Raw genomic sequence first — 12,259 nt, forward strand, 5'->3', positions numbered from 1 at the left:
TAAGGTCCTGTTCTCATGGTCTATTCCAGGATGAAATTGAAAAGATGCGGATCTTCTGAGAAATTATTTACCGAGGGAAGCCAGGCTTGACTCCCGGGTTTCTACACAAGGCTCCCTAAGCAGCCTGATCAGCCCGAGGGAAATTCTCTAGCCGTGTTTGTAGGCACTGGTGGGGCAGGGTGAGGGCATCAGTTACGGTGACCAATGACAGAGGAGCGGGAACCAGAGCCTGGTCTCCATGGACAGCATTTATTAGGCGCCAATCTCAGTGTGAAGACAGATGGGCAGGAGCTGCTGAGGGGGGCCAGGGCAGCCACAGCCTGGGGACTCAGGGGCTGCCCAGGTGGGTGTGGGGCATGTCACCCACACATATTGCATATTCTGTGGCAGTGTGCCCAGGCATAAGGCATTGGGGAAGCAGAAAGGCTGTCTGCAGTGGGAGGGGGTGAGACAGGAAGTGACAGTGGCCTTCTAGTTCCCTAGGCAAGACCCTATAGGAGACAAGCAGTCCCCCATGCTCAGACCCCTAGGGCCACTCGCTGCCTTCCCCACTCTCTCTGTAACTTTGGTTGTGGCTCCCTCGGATCTGACGGGACTTGACCCCTCGAGGGCAGGGTCACACACAGGACAGGGGCAGCAAGTGCCGCCTCTGGCCCAACATAAACACAGACAGCACCTCTCCAGCTCCTGGGTCCCACTCGTCTTGGCACATGGGCCAGCTCTTCCACATGGACACGGGATACACACAAGTCACAGTCCTTCCACCTAGGGGTCTCCAGGGCCTGGAGGACATGGTGGGGCTCTCTCTCTAGCTCCCCAAGTGGTCAGGCTGGCCTTACTAGCAATAAGGAGCTGGGCTTGGGAACAGTGAGTGAAGGCTGCTGAAGGGGGGGTCCCCCTTTTCCTAGTGCCGGGGATCAGACTCAGGGCCTCAAGCACACTAAGAAAGTGCTTTACCTCTGAGCCATACCCACAGCCCCACACATACCCTTCTGTTGTCCTGGACACTGCCCTCTTCCAGCTTGTCCCCAGTAGCAAGCCAACAGTCTGCCACCCTCCACCTGGGTCGCAGATGGAGGAGGTAGAGGGTATACCAGGTTCTATGCCTTCTCTCCCCCAGAGGGGTGTTCCTGGCTATAGTGGAAGCCTTACTCTAGCAACTTAGGATGCAGGTACCCACCCTGGCTTCTGGTCCAGGGATAATGTCCCAGGTTATACCTGCCAGCTGTCTGGGCTGCTCTGCCCAATCCCTGGACTCTCAGAGTGTCAACTCCTGGCTTTTAGTCCATGAGACTCAGTCCTGCTTACCTGGGTCCCAAGGACTTCCTTGCTTGCTACAGAGACAAGGGTCCACTTAGAGCCGCAGTCTCTGGGCTAAGAATAGCAGAGGCAGAGCCATGGCAGGGGGCTCTGACTAGGGTTTTAGATTTCTAGTTTAAGCCCCAGCTGCCTACACAAGGCCAGGGTGTTGCCTGCAGGGGCTTTGCTTCTGAGAGCAGGCTGGGCCAGAAAGAAGAGCACTTGGGCTGGGAACAAGTCTGCAGGTTCTCGTTCCCCTTCAAGACTTGCATCACCCCGGGCAAGTAATTTTTACCTGTTTTCCTCTTCTGAAAAAAATGGCCATAAGAATTGCCCAGGTGACCTAACCAGAGTGTTAGTACACTCACGTGAATGAGTAGGTGGACAGGTTTCCGGTGCTAAAAATCACTATAAATGGAAGAGGAGGTGAGCAGCAGCAACAGCAGCCAGGGACAGACAGCAAGCGGGAGTCTGTGTTTCCCATTCCAAGGGCAGTCCTGAAGGCTGGAGTCTCCCAGGAGCCCCGAGCACAGCATCAGACTCCAGATAGCTCACCTATGAATGTGGCCACCTTGTAGAATTGAAAGCCACAGTTTCTGCACTTACTTGGCTCTAACTCCTGTGGCCCACCATTTTTCTTTTTCCTGTCCTGCTCCCTGGGGACTAGCTTTAGAGACTGCTGGGATTTCCTTTTTTTTTTTCTTCCATAACTGCATAGCCATGCAAAAAAAAAAAAAAAAAGACACAGAAGGTAGTGGAAGGCTGGGAGACATGGCTGGGGATGAGAGAGCAAGGTGGGACTGAGTGGGGGTGACCTGGACAAAGACACTGTGGGCTTTGGAGAGCCCAGGGGAGGTATAAGTAGAGATTGAAAAGAAGAAGAAGAAGAAGAAGAAGAAGAAGAAGAAGAAGAAGAAGAAGAAGAAGAAGAAAACAAAACCAGAAAACAAAAAACAAAAAACCGAGAACAGAAGTCCCCTTGGGAGGTAAGGGTTCTGGGATCCAGCAGAGCCTCTGAGGACTGGGGAGCTTCTCAGATTTCTGAAAGATTCCCAGTGGCTGCCTTCCCCACCTCCCAAGTTTCACATTTCTCGGAATTCGTTGGGCTCGGAAAGGGGCTCCAGGGGTCCTCAGAGCCCGACCTCCTGTTGGCTGGTTCAAGCCCGCACAGTTGGAGATTAGGGGCTGGGGAAGAATAGAGGTGGTAGTGGTGGACTGGGGACTTCCCACGGGGCCCAAAGGCGTCTTTTGGGGGAGGCCTCCCGGTCAACTCCTGCGGCTTCTGCAGCAGGACCCCCACCCCGCTGGCTCACAGGTGCTCCAGGCCTGGCTGTGGTTCACACCGAGCTCCTGCGCTTCATGAGGCCACGGAAGGTAGCCAGGCTATGCAGGCCCGTGGACACCGAGCTGATGGCCGAGCGCTGCGTCCCGCTGCACAGGCAAGGGTGTGAGGGCGTGTCGCTGTAGCGGCCACCGCCTCCAGGCGACGAGTGGCTGTGCTCCACGCATGTGTCGGACGTGGAGAGGTCCCGCGGGATGATCATAGGGATGGAGTACTGCAGCTTCTCCCGGCTCTTGTACCACAGGCATGAGCACATGGACTGGAAGTGCAGCACCTCAGCATAGACATTGCGGAAGCCACTGCCACCCACGCCCACGCCCATGCTGCCCGCGGCTGCTGGGCACATGACTGGGTCGCGGGGACGCACGCTGTCGCTCAGGCTACCGCTCAGGCAGCTCAGGCCACCCAGGCCACCCGCCTGGCCGTTGTGCGTGAGCAGGGCACGGTGCTCCGCGTCACGCTTCTCGTCCTCGGCATTCATGGTCATGAATCGCAGCACCACAAGGTTGAGGAAGGCGCCGATGACCGTGAGGCCCGTGAGGATGTACACGAAGCTGAAGGCCACATACTGTGGCTGCGTCTGCAGTGCCTGGTCCTTCTGCAGCGCCACATAGTCGCCGAAGCCGATGGTGGTGAGCGTAATGAAGCAGTAGTAATAGGCCTGGAAGAAGGTCCAGCGCTCGTAGTAGGAGAAGGCAGCGGCGCCAATGCAAAGCGTGCTGATGCACGACACGAAGCCGATGAGCACCATGTTGGCCATGGACACCTCGGCGTGCCGCATGCCCAGCCCCCTCTTGGCACGATGCAGCAGGTACCTCACCAAGGTATTGATGCGCTCACCTAGGCTCTGGAACATGACAAGTGTGAGCGGTATCCCCAGCAGCGCGTAGAACATGCAGAACACCTTGCCACCATCTGTGCTGGGCGCTGCGTGGCCATAGCCTGTGAGAGAGGAGAGAAAGCACACACTGTGGGGCTGACCTGGTCGGGGTCCTTCCTCCTCTGCCTGCCCTCTCCACTCCTCGCCTTGCAGGTTCTCGATCTACCTCCCCACCTCACGTAATTTTTTGCTAGATAGGGAGCCATGGCTAACCTGGGTCTCTGAATATGTAGATCTGGCTGGCTTTGAACTCATATCGGTCTACCTGTCTCTGCATTCCAAGTGCTAGGGTTACAGGCATGTACCTCCATGTCTGCCACCACAGCTGGCTACTGAGTCTGCCTTTCAACACATGGGCACATTCATGTCCTGTTGCTTTGGGTGACAAACTCATTGTATCATTGGAAATGCTCAGATGATAATCCCAGACAGCCAAGAGAACTCAGCGACTTTTTCCAGGCCACACTGTTGGGAAGTTTTGCAATCCAAGTTTGAACTTGAATCTGCTTTCTTGAAAACTTCTGCTGGTGCTTGCTGGGAAGTTTTTCATGGGCAGCTGATATATGGGAACGGAAGCCAGGCTGTTGAGGGCTTTGCCATACTCCCTGCCCTCTGGGGGCCTCAGTGTCCATGGCTGTGAGGGGAGGTGGTTGGATGGAATGGCTTCTGACATGATGATTCACTGTGGGGAGAGGGAAATCGAGGCATGAATGTTTTCTTGCTTCTTGACGGTTTCCCTGCTGCAGCCAAAGCTTATTGGGGCAGGGTGGGGCGGGGTAGGGTGGGGCGGGGTGAAGGCCACTGGGAACTTGCAACTTCCCTGGGCAGCTGGCCTAGCAGGGCCCTCCCTTGCCACAGCTGAATTAGTAAGTACTCCAGGTTTTCCACCCGCCTGAGACTGGGGTCTTCCCAAGGGACTTGGTCCAAAAGTAGGTTCTGTCCACATGAGGGTGGTGCATCACCCTTGGCAAGGCAGGAGTCCTGAGTGTTCCTCAGGAGTAGCCCTCTCCTCTTCTGTGTCTGTCCTCCGTGTCTGAGCCTGTACTCTGCCCCCCTGAGCTGATCATCAAATGACTACCAAAAATTCTGCCCCGAACTGTGTGTAATGGTGCATGCCTGTAACCTCAGCGTGTGTGAGGCTGAGGCAGGAGAGTGAGAGTTTGAGAGGCAGCAAAATCTTCCTGGCTACCTGGGGGAGGTGGGGTAGGGAGGACCTTGGATGAGAACCAGAAACTCTGGGCACAAGTTCTGGCCTTATTAGTCGTGGCCTTGTGACCTTGAACAAATGACTTTCTCTCTTTGATCGTGTCTCTTTATTTGAAAATGAAACCTTGTTCTGGCCACTGGCTTCTCCTACCAGGCCAGAGAGCATAAACACTTCAGCTTTTATTAAGATAATTATGAGAATGAAAGAATGTGGGTTGAGCTTCCAAATTTTCCCCTTTTCTGAATCTTTGGAAATGTCGACCAAACACTGCTTCTTCCAGGCAGTTTTCCTGGATTCCTCCTAGCTGAAAGTGATCAGTGGTTTATGTGGGTGGTTCTGGGAAGGCTCATCTATGACCTGTAGGGCCCCCACTATATAGAACTAAACATCAACTTGGCGGGGAGAAGCTCTGGTGAACCTATAATGGGGCCCTCTAACCTTCCAAGGGAGTCCCAAATACACTTCATGACTGTATTTCAGGCAGGGATATTATGAGTTTTGCAAGTTTTCATATACGTAAAATGGGGCTAGTATGTCACCCACAGCAAGGGCTTGGCGGGAATAAGTGAGATAATGCATTGAGGCACTTAGCCTGGAGCCTGGTACATCTCAAATGCCCAACAATAGCTCACTGATTAATAATGAAGGAGATGGCAGAGGTCTCTCACGTTTCCAAGAGATCTCCAGGCTCGGGAACAGCTGCGTTCCAGGAGAACCACCTCTGCCAACCATGGGCATCATTATCCCAAAGCTCACAGAGGTCTGGGAACAGATGTTTGGGGTGTGAAGGCTTCAGGTCTGTCCTGAGAGTGGCTCCCCTGCCCTCGGCGCGGCATCTAGCCAGCGGCTGTGTCTCTTCTTCTGCCAGGGGCTGCGCCGTTGAGCTGTTGAGCCACGGTGCCTGGCTCGTCCGCATCCCAGCAGTGTGAGAACAAATTGTGCCCGCCAGCTTGGCCCCACAGCCAGACCACAACTCACCTCAACAGCCAGGCAGCGAGACAACCACCAGCCAGAGCGGCTTCTTGTCCCGTCCTTCCCTGTCCCCCAGACCAGCATCCCACACTGTACGAACCCCACCCCACTCCAGGCATGACACTGGGGGCAAAGTTCCACAGGCAGAGCAGAATGATGGATATGGCCTTGGCTGTGTGACCCTGGGCGACTTTCTCTCTGTCTCTGGGCTCATTTGCCTCCCCTGCCATTCCACGTCCTGAGAACCTATCAGATCTGCCTCAGGGAGTAAAGGAGACAAATGCTTGGGAGAGTATTCTGGAACCTGTGGAATGCACAACTGGGAGGGGCCCTTGGGAAAGCACCTGAGAACACAGGCCAAGAAGCAGGGTCCTGTGGGGGCGGGGAGCCATTCATAGCCACCACTGGAAGAAGGAACCCTTCTACCCCACCACCCCACCCCTTAGCAACTTGCCTTGGATTCCATTCAAGACGGCAGCTTTTCAGGAAAACCCAGTGCCCACCTGCCTGGTATCCTCTGCCTACAAAACTGCCACCCTGCTCCACCCTGCTAGCCATGGCCCCCAGGCACTGCCCTGGAGCCTTATCTGGCACCCTGAGGTGCGTCCAGCTCCCTCACAGTGCTTTTCCCCTTCATCCTTCTGCTCCTGCCCAGCTCCCTATTCCCAAGAGGCGCAGGGCTCAGAACGTAGCTTTAGCCATAAGTACACCCCCATCTCGAGTGACTCATTCAGGCCTGACTAGAGGTTCCTACCAGGGGCAGAGCGAGTGCCTGACCTTTGGGGCGGATGGCCAGGCTGGCCCCCACTCCTTACCAAGAGCCAGGGTCACTAATCAAAAACTCTTACCCTTAGGATAAAAACTTAACTTTGCCTTCAAAATCGTCCCCCAAGGGCACTCCTGTGACTGACTTCTGTTTGACAACTGGGTTTGAGAAGTTTCAAGGAGCCTTTTGAGGAGGCTGTGGTCACTGGGCATTTCTGACTCTATTTGTGCTACTGCCATGTCAGGAAGGGAAACTGAGGCCCAGAGGGAAGCACATTCCATGTGAAGCCTCAGCCTGAGGTACTGTCTCGAACCAGACGAGGCACAGGAGGGAATAGGAGGTGCTGGCCAGAAGATGCCCTGGGGACAGATGCCCTTCATTGTGGGGCCGAGGGTGAACCATCCCTTTGTCTGTCTTATTGTCACTGGGTGAAAGGGCAAAGGAGCCCTGAAGACCTGCTGACGTGGGTGCCTAGCTTGGAGGACTGCCAGCTAGGGTGGAGCCAGTCTCAGGGGACCCTGGCTTTCTGGGAAGTCACCGGGAGTTTGGCCAACCCTGTCCCCCAGCAGCAGGGCAGCATCCTGCCTAGTTTGGCTTTGTAAAGAAGGTGAAAAGAATTGCCCATTGCTCCCTCTGGTTGGGAGTCTCTGGTTGGGAGGGGCTCTGCCAGTCCCTCTGGGTACCAACACACACGGGGGCTAACTCTCTGGGGCTGAGTCTTTGGGTACCCTTTCCCAGTACCTGTTGGTTCAAGCAGTCAGCACTCATATCCTGAGTGTACACACTCTAGAGGGCGCCTCTCTGGGCACTCACTAGGGCTGTCTCTTCCTCTCCCTGTCTCCAGTCCCGAATCACCATAGATGTAAATAAAGGTTCTTAGTATCCATGTGGTTCAGTCCTTGGGTTGTCTGGATAAAGCCACAGAGGAGCAGAAAGGGAAAGCCACATGCTCCCGGCCTATAGCTGGTGACATGCCCAGGCTGCCGCCCAGGATACCTGATTCTAAAACCGCGTTCTACCCGCGCACACAGCCAGGGCTGACAGCTCATCACGAGAAGCAGCTTCACTAAGAGGTGGGTCTGGGATGGACTAGAAGCACAGAAGCCACCAGGACCAGCAAGATGGCTCAGTGCGTAAAGGCATTTGCTGCCAACCCTGATGACCTGAGTTTGACTCCTAGGACCCACATGGTAGAAGGAGAGAACCAACTCTGAGTTCTACACATACACCATAGAACACACACACACACACACACACACACGCGCGCGCGTAATTTTTTAAAAAAAATCTCTTTAAAAAAAGAATTTGACTGAGGAAGCCATGGCTGGACATAATTGTTAATTATTAGTAAATATTAATAAATTATTAGTAAATATTAATAAATATTTTAGGGCACCAGGAAACTAAAAGATGGCATTGAAAGCCTCACATGTCTGTTCTTTTTAGTTCCTGGTGTCAGGGACTCGGACGCTGGTTGTAGCTCTGGCTTTCAGAGACCCGTGGGGCCTGGTGGGGTTGTTTCTGCCCCTGCCCCCCTTACTGGTCTCTTCTCCCAGTGGCCTGGATCCCTCTACTCAAGGCAGAACTCTGAGTGCTGGCTAATAGCCTGGTCTTGGCCACCTGCTCCCCACGGCCTCGGGAGTGTGTGAGATGCTGTCTGCCTCCTACCCTTGGCCTAGCTGGCCCCAAAGTGGGCCCCTAGCCATAGCCTCAGTGGAGTAAAGTGTATGGGTCTTCCCTGAGCTTGGCTGTGACTAGCTTTGTGTGCTGGGCTGTCCCTTTCCATTCCTGCTTTAAAGCAAAACAAAACAAAACACCCCCAAAACTGTACTGAATGTCTTTTAGTGTTTTCTCTGTTCACCCACCACTCATAGGATCAAAGACTCCGTTTGTGAAGTGTTGATCAAATGTGGTGTTTTACTACACAGAACAGGCGCCAAGTAGATGATTGTTAAGACTCTAATTAGTTTATTTCCCCCCATCAGAATCAATTAAGAGCACACCTGTCAATCAGAACTTCAGATTAGCATGGGATAATTGATTCTGTGAGGCCGAAGGAAGTTACCCTTGTATGCTGGGAAAGCTGCAGATAGGTAGGAAGTCTGCAGTTCAGTGAGACACAAAGAACACAGACCCTGCACCTGAACCAGGCTCCGTCACCCACCGAGCCTCAACTTTCTCATCTATGAAATGGGGTACAGTGAGGTATCGCCCTCGTAGAGTTGTTGGGGAGATTTGGTGAGCTGGTAGATGTGAGATGTGAATGTGGATGTATTTGGGTCTCCAGGATCGCATGATCATTAAAGTTTCCCCTCAGCATCAGTGTGGTGCGTTCTGTATTTCTTAGAGGTTAATTTCCTCAAATATCAGCGCCATGGTATATTAGAGGCTGTATAAGAAAAGGGTAGTTTAGGAAAACAGGGACAAACAGAATTTTTTTTTATCACGTGTCTTAACTGACACAGGACGTACTTGTCTGTGTTCCTATGCCGAGCTGGAGAATGCGGTATGTGTTTCTCATGGATTTGGCCATGGAACATTTTTCTCACAGTGCTTATCACTAAACAAGGGTTCTTCTGAGATTAGTTTGGAAAGAGCTCCTTGAACACATCAAGAACTTCTGGGGTCCTTCTTCCAGGCTGTTCTCTGACTCTGTGATCTCTATCACTGGGCGGATTAGAACCTTGGCAGTTCCTTGCCATACCCTTGTCTCTCAGCAGACTCTCTTATCTAGAGTTAAATACGGCCCTGGCCAGGGCTAATGTCTGTCTCAGGGGGAAGATGAATGAGGTGACCTGGGGGGTCTGAGACACCCAAAGGCTTTGCATACTGGGTTGAGGCTGGAAATGGGGGGGAGGGATGGCCCGACACGGGGTGCTGCTCGGGTTTGTTGAGCAGAAGGAAGAGGGCACGGTGGGGTTCTGGGCAGGGCCTGCTCCAGAAGGCTGGAGAAGGGATAGCAGAAGGCCTGCTTGCCTGGGGATGGAAAGGAGCAGTCAGGTTGGAGTCATGGGCACCTGGAAAAGGTGACTTTCAGGGACTGTGCCTCCTAAAAGGACTGGAGGTCTGGGGACACCAGCAGTATGGAGGAGAGACACAGGACCAGAGTGGGTGCATTAAAGGAGATGAAATGGAAGGCAGATGGTAGCCAGGCCCTGAGCTGAGGGCAGCGGGAGGGGTGGTTGGCCTAGTGGACATCATAGAGTGTGCAGGCGCTCTCCTCTGGGACTCTGAGAGACTAGACACCATCTTGTACAAGAAGCTTCTAGGAATTCCTCAAAGCACCAGGAAGCCCGCCCCCCCGCCCCCCGCCTTGCTCATGCTCTCCCTTTTGGTGGACTCTTTCCATGCAGTGGCAAGTCCCTTTGGTGTCATGCACAGGGCCTGGCGGGGGCAGCTGATCAACAACCGCTGTTCTACCCGGAAGACCAAAGTCCTAGAAGATAAAGACTTTGAAGTCTGTGCAATCTGTGATGGTGACTCCCGAATACCCCTCCTAATTGCAAGGAAGGCCAGCTCTCCTAGGATCTTTTGTTGACTCACAACTCTGGCCCTTGCTACAACCCCTTCCCCTCAAAATGAAGCCACTCTAGGCCCCAAAGGAGTCGCACTACTGTAGGCCTGGCTCAGCCAAGAGCTAGATCGGAGGAGCCACCAGAGCCCCAAGGAGGTGAGTGGGGGTGGGGATGAGCACACAGAACTAGGTCTGGGGTTTGTCACCCTGCAGGCCAGAACTCCTGCAAGGACAGTTCTGCAGCAAGGCGCCTGTCTCTCTGCCCTGCCCCTTCCCGGGGGCCTCTTGGTTTCATCTCAACCTCCTGCCCCTCACTCTACAGCAGCGGCTCTCTCACTTTCTGTTCCTGACTTCCCGATGTCCCCCTCGCTCTTGAGCTGTCTCTCACCCACAGGTGTCTCTCCCTATTACTGACTGGGGACCTCTTAGGCAGAAGAACTCCAGTGCCCCGCCCCCAACCTCCCAGGCCCATGTGGAATGGGAGAGTCGAGAAGGAGGGTGCTGGTGTCATGGAAAATCCCGGCAGCAGCCAAGGTCAGTGTTTGCAGACACAGTCTGGCCTGTAGCCAGGCCTGCCTCAGGGCCCAGCTCCTTTGGGCCATCCCCCCCAGGCTGGCTTTGTCCAGGGGCCTCATAGGTCTAGAGCAGAGATTTCAAGCAGGGTCCTCAGAAGGGGTTCATGTTGCAGTGTTGGGCTTTGGGTGGTTCAACTTGCCCATTTTACAGAGGAGTAAACTAAGGCCTAGAGGGGCATAGAGGACCAGATCCACACTACAACAAGTCACAGGCAGAGTGAGGACTAGAATATCCTGGCTTATCCTCTCTGACTTCCCCAGTGCTGCCAAGGGTTGCGGCCTTGTCCATCCGGCCAGGCCAAGGGACAGAAAAGGCAAGGTTAAAAGCGTCCTTCAGCTCAAGACTTGCTTGCAGTTGGGCTACACTCAAGGTTGGGGAAAATGACCAGGAGAGGGAGACCTGATGATCAAACCGAGGTTCTCGATCCCAAGACATTTTCCACGTACAAGTAAATCAGATGAAACCCTTTGGGGGAGCACTTGAAAGGTTTACTTTTTTTCTCCCCAAAGCAAAGATAATTACAACAGTCGCTATTGAGGTACATGACAGAGCTGACTGGTTTGGGGGGTGATTAAGGTAGCGGCAGAATGAGGGACAGAGGTGAAGAACCCTAGCTGGGGTGTCAGAGAGGACTACAAGGAGGTGGCATGTGTCCTGATCTCTTAAGGGTAAAAGGAAGATACAGACTTCCCACAGGAGGAGCTGTTGAAGCTAAGATGTACAGGAAAAAACATAAGGGACAGAAAAAATGGCCCTGGTGGCACTGTAACCAATGTGTAGGGAGCAGCAGATTCTCCCAGGAAAGTAGTTTCATATACACAGCAAGATCCTTAGAAATGCCATCTACCCGGACCCTGAGGTCCCACTTCTAGGAATCTCTGCTGGGAAAATAACCAGAGATCGGAGCAAAGATTTATGAACACGGATGTTTATAGCAGCATTTTCATTGTGAAAAATTGTAAACACTCCAAATGTTCACCAATAGGGTTTAGTTAAACATATTAAGGTATATTTATGGGATGGAATATTGCACAGCCATTAAAGTGCTATTCCTGAGGAGTCTCTTAATTACACAGAAAACCACTGTATTATGTCAAAAACAGTAGGCACAATGCTTTCTGTACGGTGGGATCCTACCCTAAATCTGTAAAGACAAAAAGTGCATATGCATACACACAGAGAAAGAGCTAGAGAGGCGACAGAGAGCTCACAGAGTTTATCCATGAATAATGAGCTTATTATTGATTTTAATTTCCTTTTCACACTGTTTTACATGTTCTACAAAAACAATCCATTATTATTGTTGTTGTTTTTTTATAGTACTGAGGGTTGATCCAAGGACCTTGCACATACTAAGCAAGTGCTCTACCACTGAGGTATATATCCAACCCTCTAATACTTTTATAGGTAGAACTACATTAATAATAGTAACAGTAGCAATTTATATTATTAGGCAGGGTCTTACCACATTGCTGGGCTTGTGACATCTAGGCTCAAGTGATCCTTCTGCCTCAGCCTCCTGAGTGCTGAGCCTACCAGAGTGCACCACTGTGTGGGCCTGATCAGAATGATGAAAATAATAACATCTAACAACAACAAAATCTTCCTGGTGTTCTTGCTGCAGGAAGTTTGATTGAAAATTGAGAGTTGTTTTGGTGGGCAAGGGTTAACATTTGCAGAGCTCAAGAGAAAGAATCTTACCT

General features: G+C 52.6%; 1 protein-coding gene across 1 annotated transcript in view; it reads right to left on the reverse strand.

Moving 5' to 3' along the window:
* Positions 1 to 233: 233 nt before the first annotated feature.
* The window catches only part of LOC121432917 (potassium channel subfamily K member 3), a 36,471-nt gene continuing 24,445 nt past the window's right edge, over positions 234 to 12,259 (reverse strand). The window contains exon 2 of the mRNA XM_041631102.1: positions 234 to 3,583. Coding sequence (XP_041487036.1) covers positions 2,637 to 3,583 — 947 coding nt within the window. The 3' untranslated portion in view covers positions 234 to 2,636. The remainder of the gene's footprint in view (positions 3,584 to 12,259) is intronic.

The sequence above is a fragment of the Microtus oregoni genome, unplaced genomic scaffold (genome assembly GCF_018167655.1).
Source record: "Microtus oregoni isolate MIOR12 unplaced genomic scaffold, Mior012 000036F_ref0000092, whole genome shotgun sequence".
Taxonomy (NCBI): Eukaryota; Metazoa; Chordata; class Mammalia; order Rodentia; family Cricetidae; genus Microtus; species Microtus oregoni.